General features: G+C 45.2%; 1 protein-coding gene across 8 annotated transcripts in view; it reads right to left on the reverse strand.

Moving 5' to 3' along the window:
* The window catches only part of CIT (citron rho-interacting serine/threonine kinase), a 173,994-nt gene that overhangs the window by 58,744 nt on the left and 99,229 nt on the right, over positions 1–16,021 (reverse strand). For 5 of the 8 annotated variants that reach the window (XM_032654113.1, XM_032654110.1, XM_032654109.1 and 2 more), the window contains exons 16-22: positions 15,791–15,844; positions 12,510–12,650; positions 10,337–10,462; positions 6,910–7,005; positions 2,278–2,394; positions 1,185–1,294; positions 16–190 (exon numbers count right to left, since the gene is read on the reverse strand). In XM_032654113.1, the coding sequence (XP_032510004.1) occupies positions 16–190; positions 1,185–1,294; positions 2,278–2,394; positions 6,910–7,005; positions 10,337–10,462; positions 12,510–12,650; positions 15,791–15,844 (819 nt within the window). The remainder of the gene's footprint in view (positions 1–15; positions 191–1,184; positions 1,295–2,277; positions 2,395–6,909; positions 7,006–10,336; positions 10,463–12,509; positions 12,651–15,790; positions 15,845–16,021) is intronic. The other 3 variants (XM_032654115.1, XM_032654114.1, XM_032654111.1) reach the window with 1 other exon arrangement.

Genomic DNA, 16,021 nt, shown 5'->3' on the forward strand with positions numbered 1-16,021 from the left:
ACCCCTCATTCTCACCTCCCTCAGCCTGGTCTCCAGCTCCAGCAGACGATTCTTGTCGCTGTGGTCTTGGTGGCTGATTTTTTCCAGCTGCTCCTCCAGCTTCCGGTTCTGGGCCTCCAGTTTCCCAGCCTGTGTCTCCAGGTAAAACTTCTGCTGCCTGAGTTCTGAAATCATTTCTTCCTGGGCCTTCCTGGTGGGGGTGGTGGGAAGAGCCAAGCAAAATCACAGTCTCGTTAGAGGTGAGCATGTCCCCGCAGAAGGACGGGCAGAAGCGGAGCGAGAGGTGCATCTGAGCAAGTGGACCACACTCGTTCCCAGGTTAGCGCCGCCCTGACCCGGCCTCGTGTGCATGGCCCCAGCATGGGGACCTGGGGCCCGTTTAGTCCCCATCGCTCAGAGTCCCTCGTCAATGGGATTCAGTATGGTCAAGGGGGATGCAAGAGATACTATCATTTCACTCCTTTGGTAGACCTTTTTGTTTTTCCAGTTTGTAGAGGAGAGCCGAAAGGGCCTCCTGAGAGTACAGGAGCACCCTGACAACTCACTAAGACAGGCCCTGGGGAAGAGAGGGTGGTGAGGAGAAAGAATGCTACTCCTTCTACTTCTCTGTTGACCTTGCTCACCTCTTCACCAGGCCGCTCAGAAGCTGGAATGACTCAAAGATCGGACAGCGGTCTACCAAGCTGGTTTAAACTAAGATGGGAACGTTTAAGATCTCTTAAGGAGATTGTAATTCTTTGGGGGAAAAGATTAAGATCAAAGTGCTCCCGGAACACAGGAGAGTCCTTGCCAAACCCCAAAACTCACCCCCAAGGGCCCAACTTCACAACAGCAAAAGGGATGGCCCAGTTGGGCACACCCGAGATCACCTCTGGCTGATTGCAGGAGGAAAGTCTGGGGAACGAGGTCTCCAGAAGCAAACTGTAAATTACCTCATTAGAGAGAGCAAAACACTCTGTGATGGGATGGTAACTTGAAGCATGTAAGAAAACGCAGCTCAATAGAGAGGGCCGGTAGAGTGAGACCACTTCAGAGAGGGCAAAATGACGTAAGTACACGGAGGCTGGGCCCCACCACAGGAGTCGTTAAATCCACTCCTGCTCCGCCGACAGAAGAACAGAGTTTGTGCCCAGGAGAGAAGACCAAAGCGGAATCAAGCACACAGTTAGAATCGGAACACTTACATGTTCCTCTGGGTAAAGAGACTGCTGTTTGCCGCAAGTTTATTGGCTTCCGACAATTCCACTATCCTCTGTTCCAGGGATCTGATCTTGGAATCCATGGCGTTGATCATCTGAAACACGGGGTATCTTTGGAACCTCACACACAGACGGTAACACCGGAATGAGAGGGAAGTGGGCCACGTAAGTGAGGAAAAGTGTCATCTGAAAGGCAGGCCATCGGACCAGAGACCCAACTAGCCTGTACCCTGAGGAGCGTAGATCTCACTGCTCCAACGATGGCACTCATTTGTTTTATCAAACGGAGACTGCATGTCCCCTCACTAGCTAAGGGGCCTGCAGTAAGCACACGCGGGAGGACCTCTTGAGGAACCTGGCATTCCGTGAGTTGACAGGCCTCGTGAAATCCCTGTGTTGTCCACATGCACCCTGAGCCTGCCACAGCCTCTAAACTTGCATCTGCAAGTTCCTATTTCTCATCACCCACGAGCTTGTCATTCTCTGGGTGATTCCTTCTCACCCAGCCCCTACTGTCCTAGATTCTCTGCATCAAAGCTTACCCAACTTAATGAAGCATAAGAATTGGCCAGGGCAGGAAAGGGGCAGGGGTGGGGCGCGGGGTGCTGGTTAAAAATATTACTTCCCAGGACCTTCCTTTAGAGATTCTGTTGTGAAAAGTCTCGGTAGGGTCTGAGATAATAAGTAGATTAACAAGCACAACAGGGGAAACTCTTAAGCTGCAAGTTTCTGAAACATCTGCCTACACAGATTTGAAAGGAAACGAGATGCCTAAGGGAGGCCACAGGCCACCGGGCACTTCGTCGGGGAGGTGGCGGGGGGTTGGTGTGTTGAAAGACAGGGTTCTAGTTGACGCAGGTCAGCGTGAGTTCTTAAAGAAGGGTGTGAAGGGCAAAACTGGCCACCCCGAGCCACCACTGCCGCTGCTTTTACGAGAAGGGGTTGCAGAGAGAACTTTCTGCTAGCAGCAGACTCCACGGGATAAAACAGACCAAATGGACTCTTCTCTGGTGGGGGACTCCTGGCGTGGTTCACACACCCTCCCTTGGAAACCGGCTTTGTGATTCTGTCTACCTACCGCTTTCTGCTCGCTGAGAATCTTGCCCTTCTCGTGGGCCTCCTCTTCGTGTCTCTGCATCAGATTCTCCAAAGTCTCCTTGTCGGCTAGGTCTTTCTTTATCTGATTGTCCAACACCTGAGGAAAAACAAAAGGAGAAGTTAGTGTCTGGCAGACTAACCAGAGGCACTGGAGAAACACAGGGAAGGAGGGGAAAAGCAGTGAAGAAGCCACGCTGCCCCAACTCCGGGGCAGCGCGAGGGAGCGGGGGTCTGTCTATCAGCCAGGATGAGGTTCAGAAGTATGACCATCAAATGGCAAGTAACCAGAGGACGTGAACTAAGAACTTATTTTTAAATCAGCAGCCAAAATGACCTGAGAGGTACAGCCAAAGGGGAGGTAGACTCCAGAATGAGAGGGAAAAAAAAAGATCTCTCTAGAGATCTTACGATTTGCAGCTATTACCTAGGGGCACTGTTATCGCAGTCAATGCGCCAGTAGTTTTCAGAACACTGCTTGCTCTTAATTTGTACAAAATTAATCTCGTTATCTCCAGGCTGTGTGTGGAGGGATGGAAAGCTGAAGACCGAGGAAGTCTTTGTGACCAAGGCTGACGTTCAGAAACAGCCAGGGACGAGTGGATTCTGCCCACCGATAAAGTAGGTGGGGAGTCAACAGACTGAAGAGACAGCATAAAGGAAAGGGGAAAAAAAAAAAAAAAGCCTCTTTCCTCCGTTCTTTCCTCTGATCCAGCTGGGGTGAAAATAAAAAGTCACTGGAAAGAGAAATCTTTCCCAGGGGAAGAGAAGTCATGTGTTCTCAGTGCTGAGAATGCCACTGTAAGCACCTACTGTTCCCAAGAGGAAAAAATAAAACAGTAATGGTGTCACCATCCACCAGCTTGATCTAATGTTCTGTGAGGGACACACACAGCCCCACCAGCTGCCAGAACAACTGGCGAAAAAGAGAGGAGAAAAGGAAGGCAACATCATAACTTGCCAAGCCTTTGACCACGACCCTGTGTTTCTCATCACTGTGGTTCTCTGAATGATGGCGACTGCATCTGATACTGGGAAGAAAGCCCAAAGAATTGGGGTCACAGATGGGAACTGAAATCTGCCTTTCCCACATTATCTATTGTGGTGGGTCCTTCGTAGCTCATGGGGACACAGTCCCTGAAAAGAGCCAATGAACAGGGAGGGGGTCCACATGATAAAGAAAGGAAAGAACAGATTTCAAAGAGGACTTTAAACTAGAACTGACTGATGAAAAAAAGAGAGTGAGAGTTGGCAGAGAAGAATAAGAGGTGGAGGACGGGGTCATGGGAGAAGGGACGAACCTCAAGAGGGTAAGTGGCCTGCTCTCCTGGACGTCAGGGCACGATTCTAAAATTATGAACAAAAAAGGACAGAATCTGGGGTATGATCACAATTATTACCAAAATGGCCTCACAGGGGACAGAACAGGAACACAAAGCAGGGCAGACTAAAAAGAAATGGTTTCATAAAGATGCCAGGAGGGAAGACAGAAGAAAACAGATCTCTCCCTAACATTCTCTAGGATCTATAAAGCCAAGTGCTTGCCATCTAGAAGGTAGCAGAGACCACTTAATGTCTAGACCAGGAATGCCCTTTTTTTATGCAGTGCTAAAGCAATGAAGCACATTTTCAGGATGACTCTGCTCAAACTAAGACCTCCACTTTGGCAGTGGTGGATACCAACATAGGTAAGTGGGAGCCACAAGGAACAAGCCTTTCTCATGGATGTACACATCCCGGCTTTCAGTGGGTTAAACTGACAGGAGGATGAACAAGAAGATGAATGGGAGGGAAGCAAGGAATTTGTTTGAAATGAGAGATTCCACTGTAGACATTTATATCAATTGAAGGTATCGATAGAACATGGCATTTTGACAGAAAAGTCAATATACTGACCCAAATTACAGAATGAACTTGCAAAGGTTATTTTCATCATGCAAAGATACCAGTGGACTACTGTATACATTCTCATAATTTTCTGAAAGTCAGTTTATCTCAAGGATAAAAGTCTGGACACCAGGACTTCCCTGGTGGTCCAGTGGGTAAGACTCCGTGCTCCCAATGCAGGGGGCCCGGGTTCAATCCCTGGTTGGGGAACTAGATCCCACATGCATGCCGCAACTAAGAAGCCCACATACTGCAAGGAAGATCCTGCGTGCCGCAACTAACACCCAGGGCAGCCAAAATAAATAAATAAATAAATATTTAAAAAAAAAAAAAAAAAGTCTGGACACCAAAAAGGATTGGTAGGTAAATGCACTAGAGTAGAGGGTCACACTAAAACACAGTGTGGTCCCTTCTGGGTTATTTTCCTGGTATTTCTTTCAATGAAAAATAACCAAAAGTAGCACGAGGGGTAAAAGAAAGAAAGTGTCAGGGTAGTGACGGTGAAGATGCCATCTGAGCACGTACATGTGTGGTTCTCCAGAAAAGGAACAGCCAACTCTTTGAGAATACCAACCAAATCAATAACATGATCGTCACAAAAATTAAAAGCCTCCTTCACTGTCTGACTTGGAAGGGAAAGAGACAATATTTGAGATGGTAATGAACAATGTCTGATTCTCAAGAACGTAAGAATTAGTTAAAGGCTCAGTCAAAATCATAATGAAAATGTGATGTGATTTCAAAAGGAAATAGATAGGCTGGCAGTCATTTCTGATCACTGAACTTATTAATAATAACTGAATTGAAATAATAATTTCAGTAAGCAAAATAATAATTGAATTTATTATTTTATATGATAGGCTGGACTATTTAGGCCAGTTCTTCTATGAACAATGATTTAAAATGCTAGATAGAATATGGAAAACATTTTCCCAAAAGCACCTGAACGTTGGCAAGAGAGTAAGAAATTACAGACTAAAATCTAAGTGAAAGCAAAAACCCAGCTATTTTGAACTTGAGGCATTTGCTGAACCAGATAAACTTGAGCTTCATTTTTAATTGCCTCAAAGGGTAAGAAGACAAAGAAGTCAAAGCCCAGAGCCACCCACAAGGTGGGCACACATTTTCATTCAAGGCCTCAAAGAATTCTCATTATTAATTTTCCAAGGAAAACGAGCAGCTGACCAGGCACACGAAAAAGAGAGACATCATGGAAAAGAGCCAAGAGAAACAACAGAGTAGAAACAGACCTTCAGATACCGGAATCATCAGATACAGATCATAAAACAACTATGCTGATGCGTTTAAAGAAGCAGAAGATAAGCTTCAAATCAATGCAGCAAATAGAAAGTTATTGACTTAAATAATCTAGTAAACTTGGGGAAGAACCAAACAGAATGTCAAGAAACAAATAGATACAATAACTGAAATTTAAAACTCAATGGATGGGGACTTCCCTGGTGGCACAATGGTTAAGAATCCACCTGCCAATGCAGGAGACACGGGTTCGGGCCCTGGTCTGGCAAGATCTCACATGTCACGGAGCAACTAAGCCCGTGCGCCACAACTACTGAGCCTGCACTCTAGAGCCTGCGAGCCACAACTACTGAAGCCCGTGTGCCTAGAGCCTGTGCTCCACAACAACAGAAGCCACTGCAATGAGAAGCCCCCTCGCCACAACTTGAGAGAAGCCCATGCGCAGCAACAAAGACCCAACACAGCCAAAAATTAATTAATTAATTAATTTTAAAATACCTCAATGGATGGGTTTAACAGCAAATTAGACAGGTAAGGATTAGTACACTGGAAAATCAGTTAGAGCTTAACCAGAATGTAGCACCAAAAGACAAGGAAATGGAAAATACAAAAAAAAAGATAGATTGGTGGTAATCTAACACATGTCTAATCAAATTCTCATAAGGGAATTAAAGAGAGAAGGGGAAGAGACAATACTTGAGATATAACAACCAATAATTTTACAGAATTAATTTTTTAAAATATATACATATATTCCAAAGTCCAGTATATCTCAAGGAGGATAAATAAAAATAACTCCACATCTAGACACATCACAGTAAAACTTCAGAAAATTAAAACAAAGTTTTAAAAGAAAAAAGAAAGACTGCTTTTAAAGAAAGCAACTGTTAGACTGACAGCTGACCGTCAACTGCAATAATAAAAACCAAACGTCAATGGAATAATGTCTTCAAAAAGTATTAAAAGAAATAACTGCCAACCTAGAATTCTATCCCCAGTCAAAACATCTTTCGAGAACAAGGATGAAATAGAGACATTTTCAGACACACAAAACAGAGAGCCTGGCACCAGCAGACCTTCACTAAAGAAAGTCCTCAAGGATATACTTTATAAAAAAAGGAAAAGAATTCCAGGTCTAAGATGCAAGAAGGAAATTAAAAGCAAGGAGATGGTGAATCTCTCTAAATCTAAATTATCATGGACTCAGTGACAGTGGATCAAAAAACATTTTAAAGATGGAATTGAGACACATGATGATCAAATTTTCTTAAACAATAAACTATTTTTGAACTTCTGATATCCAATCCGCCCCAAGGATAACACCCCAAGACCTCCCACCAGGGCCTGAGGACAGCATTTACCACGGAGAGTCCTCTGTTCTAGCAAGAAGTGGCCCGACGTGCCTGGGAAGAGAAAGGAGCTACATGGTGCTATAGGAGGAAGGGCAGGGAAGACTGTAAAGTGTCTTTACTTTAATTTTTTCCTCGTAGTGCTGTTCTTTCTGTTTCAGGTGCACCTCCAGGTGCTGGGCTGAGACCTGGGCTTCTCGGTGCTTCTCCTCCAGTTCCTGGACACAAAAGAACAGACGGTCAGGTGTGTGAGGGAAGGACAGAGCCGATGCATGTTAGACGTTCACAGGAGACACCACTTTGGCACAGGCACCAAAGGCAACAGGCATCTGTTTCTTCGTGACTAGCCCTTAAGGCTCTTGGGAGAGGAAACCACCACCAAGCCCTGGCCCTGGGTTTTCCAGCTCCGAGTATTCACACACATAAACACATGGCTGGTGGGCTGGGACCAGAAATCTGTCAGTGCGACAGGTCAAACAAAGGCAGCTCTTCATCTCTGCCTAGAGAAGTGAGAGTGACGAGGCAAAACAACTTGAAAATTCAGTACAGCACAAAGCCCCTGACCACTGTCGTGACGGCCTTAAATGAGGAAAGTAATGTCAATTTAAGTTTTAAGTTAATTTATTATGACGATAAAATAAATTTTTGTATTTTCCTCATTAACAAAATGATTGCTCAGGAACCCTAGCTAAGAAGGAAAACTAATATAACAATTCAAACACTTTCAGTTTTGAATGATTATTTTAACTGACTGGTAATATGGAGCATGTGAATATCTGGAGGTGTTCATGATATCATGTTTATATGAAGTTTACATGATATACTGCTAATGGGAACAAGGCAGAACATAAAATTCACTAAAAATGACATAAACGTGTACACATACATTGAAGATAGGAAGAGAACGTGGAGTAATATAAATAGCTCAAATGTAATGTCCTCTTCATTCTCTTATCAAGATTTCTGCTTTCAAACAAAATTGTAATTCATTTGGAAATTATACCAATTCATTTGCCAACGTATTATAAACTGATCGTATAAAAGGCAGCATTCAACTCACCAAAACATTCTCTAAATGAAGCTATCTGCGTTTACATTAATTCTTATGAATCTGGACCCATTAGTTAATTACTAATATCAAAAGTCATTACTCCAAGTTTTCATCTCTTCACACTATCTTGAAATTTTCCTTTGAAATGGAAATAATTATGAGAATTTTGAAGAACGAGGAAATTATACAGGATATGCCCATAAAATGGAGAAAAGAATAATTTTAGATTCACACACACATGAAATGTTACTGATTAAGCTTTTGAAATTCTAAAGTCTGCAAGCATTTGACTTTGCTTTGGGGGCCAGTAAAGTATTCAATGTTAAGACCAGGTGCACAAGATCTACTGCAAGCTAACAGATGTTATCTTGAAAAGTTGAATGTAAACAGGATTTTTAGTAATAAAAACATACTTTAAGGGCTTTATGTATATTAAAGGGTCCCTGACAATGAGGTCTTTTATTAAAGCAAAAGACTCTGCTATAATGAGAACCCCAATTAGCTGTTTTGAAAGTTCTTATCAGAATAGCAAATATTTTAATGCAAATGATAGTTGGGATGTGTTTCCAAGCATCATCGCTATGTAACAGTACTAAGGACCCCTCTTTGCCCATATCCCAGATACTTCACAACCTAAGCACCAGGTTCTTGAGCAAAAGGCACCTTCCGATAAATGAAGTCACAACCACAAAGGTACTCGGACAGGTGGCAAGATACACTTGGAAAAAGAAATCTGCCTACTTTTTCTTTATTTTAGAAATCACTTGATAATCGTCTTGTCTTAGTTTCAGTCCTCCTAAGATAGCACAGGAATGGAAATCAATCTGAAAACAGGTCAAAAACTCAGATACCTGAGACTGACAACCTTAAGACCAAATTTCCGGTCTACTTATGCATGGGAGTTTACAACATATAATCCAGGAATGCAGAACTCTACACTCCCACATTTTAATTGGCAAGTGAACCTTGGAAAAGCAGACATTCTAAAACCTGACTTCTTGACAGTTTGGCATTTTTTGTTGTTGTTGTCATTTTTTAAAACGTTATCTTCTCTACATGTGTTGGATCAGATTCTTCAGTCCTGTTATGCAAACAGTACTGTTTGCTGCTCTATTCCCAGCTCCTAGAACAGTGCCTGGCACATAGTAGAAGCTCATTAAATATTTGTTGAATGAATGAATGAACACATCACCATTAAACAGAGAAACACTTTGCAACCACAAGACTTAACCACGTCGTTTGCACCAAGCAAGGGGGTAGCAGTGGTGGAATCTCAGTGGGAATTCATTTGACTCACAGTAAAATTCACACATTTGACAATCGCCAAGAGATACTTGGATGACGGAACAAGAGAACAGAAAGGATAGACTGACAATCACATTTGCCTTTGTGTGTAGACATTATCTATAAAGACTGTGTGTCAGAGCAAAACAATTTAACCGGTTTCTCTTTTCACCTGTGTGTTCAAGAGTGCCCACACGACTCATGAATATAGACAAACAGAAATGTAACGTTTTGAAGGGTTGGGTTTTCTTTCTTTTTTTTTGGTATTAAGTATATAGGCCTATAAGTCGGTCATTCTTGAGTTCATATAGTTGCTGGTGACTCGTTTCCCAGAAGTGACGCAGAGGGAGAAGACAGAGAGAGGGAGGTGGAAAGCACCCCGCTCACCACCTTGTCTCTTTCTGGTGCAGAAGAATGCCCGACTACTCCAGAGTCAGTCCTCGGGGCAGGGAGGAAAGGGCTACAAACAGGCTCCCCAAAGTGGCATCAAATTCTTGGTTTGGGGACTGAAATCCAAGAAGAGTCCTTTAAAGGTTCACCTGCCTTTCACCCTGGCAAGAGCAAAACTTTGACACGTCGGCAAGCACCACCCAAGCCTTCCTTGATTAAGTTAATTTGGTCGTCAGAGCCGAAAACAAAATCAACGTGGTTACAAACCTAAAAAACGATCTGCTACCTCTAAGGAAAGTGAAAATAATAATAATATTAAGCACCAACTGGAGCAGAGAAAGTGAGTGGGTGAACACGTATCTATGACAAATGCTACTCCGAAAAAATCTGTGTGACTAATTTCTTTCCTCTGCAAAACCAAGAATCTGGGTGTCGGTCTTAAAGCCCTGAATCCCTACACCTTTTTCAAACGGGCATTTGCAACTTTAATGGCCATACAAAACTCTACTGATAGGAGTACGTAAATGCTCCTGTAAAAACGTATCGGAAATGACAGCGTGTGCACGTTCGCGTTTTTAAAAGTCAGGCAGTAGCAAACAGAGCAAAAAAAATCATACTGATGGATCTGTTACCATTGCTGAAATGTCCAGCCTGTGGTTATTCGGCTAGTCTCTGACGTGGCGTCTGCTAAAACCACTTCCTCTTAATTCACCTGCCTGGCGATAACCTCCCCTGCGACGGTGGTTGGTTCTTCTGTTGACCCCCTTCCCTCTACAACCTCTAACCTGTTATCTTTGAACTTGTCAACTTTGGTTCCTGCTCACCAGAATTTTATCAGCCATCTGCTGGATCTGTTGGGACTTTGTCTGGATGTCATCCTTCAGTCTGTTTTCTCTACGCTCCATGGTCTCTAGCCTCTTTACCTTGTTCTCCAGAGAGTGGCGGCGTTCCTGTAGATCGTGAATCAATCAGAGAGTTTTAATGGGGTAACCGCTACGGGCACGACGCCTGCGCCGAGGGAGGGGGCCCTCGGGAAGCGTACGCTCGATGCGGGAAGAAAAGTCTCAGGCACCCGAAGCCACGGTGAGGAAAACACAGTTCTGTGATCCGAGGAGTACTTGCTTGTGCAGGTTACAAGAGTGCATTCATTCATTCAAATATTTACCAAGCACCTACTATCTGCCAAGTATCACACTAGGCATCGTGGAAAATACCGAGAGGAAGCTGACAGAATGCCTGCCCTTGGAAGAGGTAAGATAAACACAAATAAACACGATATGGGTTAAGAGGGCCAGGGTCGTGAAGCAAACAGGTACAGAGGGCTGTGGGAGGGTGCAGGCCAGAGGGAGGGCTTTGAACTGAGCAGGTGAGGGGATGTGGATGCTGTGGAGAGGGTCGGGATGTGGGAGGCTGGAGGGGAGAGGGCCGGAGGGGAGTGGGGAAGGCCTTTCAAAAAAAGGCACAACAGGGCTTCCCCGGTGGCGCAGTGGTTGAGAGTCCGCCTGCCGATGCAGGGGGCGCAGGTTCGTGCCCCGGTCCAGGAGGATCCCACGTGCCGCGGGGCAGCTGGGCCCGTGAGCCATGGCCACTGAGCCTGCACGTCCGGAGCCTGTGCTCCACGACGGGAAAGGCCACAGCGGTGAGAGGCCCGCGTACCGAAAAAAAAGGTGCAGCAGCAGCAGTGCGGAGGTGGCCGAGAGCCAGCGTAGGCCCCAGGTGGAGCGTAGAGGGGCTACTGCAAGAGGTGTAATAGCGGAGGAGCTGGAGAAAACGGGAAAGGGGGGCATGTGTGGGGCAAAGGGCTGAGAGTCTCATGCACCTAAGATGTAGGGAAGCCCTGAAAGGTCTGGCATGGGGCACGGGGTGCTGATGAGCCTGAAGTCTGAGGTCCACGAGTCTGACCCCGTTTGAGCTAGATGGGAGGAAGGTGAGCCTGGAAGCAGAAAGCCGAGAAATTACTACATTCACCAGCTAAGAGGAAGAGGGCCTACACTGTGGGGAGGTCTGCAGAAATGGCCAGCAGAGGGTGGATGGTGGAGACAGTGTGGGTTTATTTCCAGGGCCCAGGGAGAAGCAGCAGATGATGTCAAGGTGTCAAGCCTGGGGTGACCAGATGGATGAATGGGGGCCCTGACCGGTGTGAGGAAGACTGAGAAGGCAACCCAGCTTGTCGGGGAAGATACTGAGTTCATTCTAGATCGGAGGCACTGTTCAGACACCCAGTCAAGATGTCAGGGGAGCAGTGGGAAATACTTCCTGGATCGTGGGTGAGGCTGGCCCCAAAGAGACGTAGGCAAGTAGCTTCAACGCCAGCACTGCGATGAAGAAGCAGAAGGCCCAGGACAGGAGGGTGGTTAAATCAACTATGACACATCCGTTCCATGGACCCACCACCCAGGCGTCAGGGGAGGTGAAGGGCGGCAAAGGGGAAACGTCCCTTTTTATTCTATATTCTTCAGTTCTATGTTTTTCACAATGAGAAAACACTCGTGTGTTTCCTGTATAATTATATAATTGGTTTCAACAACAACAACAACAAAGAATTGGACAGAGAGAAGAGGCCCAAAAATGTAGATCTGGGAGTTATCAACACACACAGGTCACAGCTGAAGCCCCGAAAATTAATATATAATTAACACCGTTGGGGAGAAGGTGAGGAAAAGCAAGGGTACCGAGGGAAGAAAAGGGAACCCTCAGGGATGGCATCACAGTTCATCTACATAAACGTGAATCCTCCCACACGGGCGAACGGGTCAGAGGAAAACCAATAGGAAGGAAAGGTTTCACCAAAACATCTTTCTACTCAGAGCTGCTGTGACAAATCCTTCTCCCCTTTGGGGAAAATGGTCCCAAACCTCTCGGGTTTCAAAGGGATTGGCGGATGGGACAGCGGTTTGGATGAACAGGAGCAGAGAGAGGGTGGTCCCGAGGTTTCTTCCCCTGCACAGCCGGAGGCCGGACACCTCGGGAGCCGGGAGCTGGAGGTCCCCTGCTCACCTCGGCTTCCACCAGCTTCTTCTTGATGCCTTCGGAAGAGTCCTCGCGGTTGTGCAGCTTCTCCAGCTCGCGCTCGGCCCGCTCCTTCGCCTGGCGAATGTTCTGCAGCAGCTCGGTGGCCTCTGTGCTGGCTTTCACGGCCTGAAAGGAGAAGGAACGGGGGAGAGATGGCCCAATTTATCCATGGAAAAAGATGGGGACCATCTCCTAAACAGGAAAAAAAATCGGGTCACACTGAATGGATATTTTTATCCATTTTTCAAAACATATAAACGTTTCATTTTATTCTGTGTTTCGTCTGTCCTAAGGTGCACTTATATTTTTCTTTTTAACATCACTGAATTTGGAATGCATCTACGATTAAAATTGATGGTTTTTTTCTTTCTTGGGGTACAGAAGATAATGGGGTATCGGACAATCATTAGCATCTTAGATTCAATATAACATAATAAATGCAAACAAAAAGGTCTCGGGTTCATCTGCCCAGGTTAATTGTCTCCCTATTTAATCATCTCATTTGCTGATTTTCCTAAGGGGAATCTGTACTACTTTTACAAGAAAACAAGATAAAAACTATAAACTTTTTTTTCTCAAATAAATACCTATCAAAGGGCATAACCACCACACTGTTCATGGTGACTCGCAAATTCATGTTTAAAGAAAAAACAGCGAACCCTTTTGAAGTTAATTTTTATTTGGGTCTTAACTGTACTGCAGCTCTTCCAGCATCACAGTAAAGATCTGAGTGTAAGAAACCAACAACTTCACTCATTTGCTTTACAGTTTTAAAACGTGAAAACGGCAAGGGAACTCCCACTTCGAGACCAGCACTGTCCAACGTGGGAGCTGCTCCCCACATGTGCCCGGTGAGCACTTGAAACATGGTTGCTGTGACTGGGAAATTAATTCTAAATTTTACTTAAGTTTAATTCATTTAAAAACTGAAGCAGTGTACTTTTTTTTTTTTTTTTTTTGCGGTATGCGGGCCTCTCACTGTTGTGGCCTCTCCCGTTGCAGAGCACAGGCTCCGGACGCGCAGGCTCAGCGGCCATGGCTCACGGGCCCAGCCGCTTCGCAGCATGTGGGATTTTCCCGGACCGGGGCACGAACCCATGTCCCCTGCGTTGGCAGGCGGACTCTCAACCACTGCACCACCAGGGAAGCCCAGTGTACATGTTTTAATATCACTACATGCTGCAATATTTTGTATATAATGGATTAAGGAAACTATATCATTCAGAGGATTTTCCCTTTTTTAATGTGGCTACTAGAAAACTTAAAATTACATCTAAGGCTGACATGTGTGGGTTGCTTCCCACTTCTACTGGAGAGCAGAGTTCTAGGAGATATGAATCCTCACACAAATTTCTAGCTGAAAGGCTTTCAGTAGTGAGCTCAAGAATAAGTAGGAAGGGGACAGATGAATGGATGCAGAAAATGTGGAATATCCAGGCCATGGAATACTATTCAGCCTCTGAAAAGGTGATCCTGTCACATGCTGTCACGTGGATGAACCTCAAAGATATTGTGCTGAGCAAAATGAGCCAGTCACAAAAGGACAAATACTGCATGATTCCATCCACAGGAAGTACCTAAAGCAGTCAAAATCACACACGCAAAGTAGATTAGCAGATGCAAACTATGATATATAGGATGGATAAACAAGGACCTACTGTATAGCACAGGGAACTATATTCAATATCCTGTGAGAAAACATAATGGAAAAGAATATATATATATGTATAACTGAGTCACTTTGCTGTACAGCAGAAAGTAACACGACACTGTAAGTCAACTACACTTCAATAAAATAAATAGAATGAAAAGGAAGGAGGGGGGTGGAGAGAGAGAGAGAGAGAGAGAGAGAGAGAGAGAGAGAGAGAGAGAGGAGGGAAGGAAGGAAGGAAGGAAGGAGGGAGGGAGGAAGAAGAAAGGTGGTTACGAAGGGTGGGGGTTGGGAGATTAGCATTTGGCAGGTAGAGAGCTTAAGTTTTGTGAGATAACAAAGTTCTCAAGATCTATCTCACAATGTGAATATATCTGACACTAAGGAACTGGACACAAAACAAGACAGTAAATGTAGTATGTTTTTAATAACACAATTTAATGTTATATGTTTTTTCATTCTTTTTTTTTTTTTTTTTTTTGCGGTACGCGGGCCTCTCACTGCTGTGGCCTCTCCCGTTGCGGAGCACAGGCTCCGGAAGCGCAGGCGCAGCGGCCATGGCTCACGGGCCCAGCCGCTCCGCAGCACGTGGGATCCTCCCGGACCGGGGCACGAACCCGTGTCCCCTGCAACGGCAGGCGGACCCTCAACCACTGCGCCACCAGGGAAGCCCGTTATATGTTTTTAATAACACAAAAAGAAGGAACTCTTGGGGCTTCCCTGGTGGCGCAGTGCTTGGGAATCTGCCTGCTAATGCAGGGGACACGGGTTCGAGCCCTGGTCTGGGACGATCCCACATGCCGCGGAGCAACTAGGCCCGTGAGCCACAACTACTGAGCCTGAGCGTCTGGAGCCTGTGCTCCGCAACAAGAGAGGCCGCGATAGCGAGAGGCCCGCGCACCGCAATGAAGAGTGGCCCCCACTTGCCACAACTAGAGAAAGCCCTCGCAAGGAAACGAAGACCCAACACAGCACAAATAAATAAATAAATTACTAAACTCCTACCCCCAACATCTTAAAAAAAAAAAAAAAAGGAACTCTTAAACACATTCACAAACGTTCTTGACATGAAAGGCCACATTCCTCCTGGCCCTTTCTTTAGCATTTCCCGTGTTCACCTAAAGGAAGGGCCCTGTGCACACACATTTGTGCCCAATGCCATAAACCAAACCCACATCCCATCCCCAATCACCTGAGGACTACTGGTCCCTCCAGGTTCCCAATGCACAGGAAGACTGCCGACAGTCTCTGATTGAAAGCTGTCTGGGTCGTGAACAACATAGGCTTCTCCCATGCAAGATGGGGACCCGGTCCCCTGAAGGGAGACGAGACAGCCTCTTGGGTTCTGCTGTAGTACAATTAGAGCTTTGACTTGAGAGTCTCACAGAGCTTCGTGGGTTTTTTTGTTTGTTTTTTAAACAAACACTGCTTGACATGTCTCAAAAGGAGAAAGTATATTCAGAACTCTTGTATTTTCAGGTAATAACTCACTCTCCCTTCATTTTCCTTGGTGCTGGGTGACTAATTCTCCTTCTTTGATCTCCTGTGCTCCAGGACAAAGCAAGAAGTATGTGGAAATGGGAGTAAGTTCCCCAAAACATCACCTCAGGCTTACCTTTTCCAGCTTCTCTTGGAGCTCCTGAATTTTGAGCTGCTGCTCAGCATTGATCTGTGATTAAAATCCCAGGAAATAAAGCAAAAAAGGCAAATTGGCATTAAGGTCTTGCTACATTTACTGCAGTCCTATTTTCTTGAGGTTTCTGTTGGGGTCTCTTTGTTTTGTTTTCCAGTACCTACTGATGGAGAGGAAGAACAGTAGCCTATCAGAGAAACCTTTGAATGTCTC

The sequence above is a fragment of the Phocoena sinus genome, chromosome 14, assembly GCF_008692025.1.
Source record: "Phocoena sinus isolate mPhoSin1 chromosome 14, mPhoSin1.pri, whole genome shotgun sequence".
NCBI lineage: Eukaryota > Metazoa > Chordata > Mammalia > Artiodactyla > Phocoenidae > Phocoena > Phocoena sinus.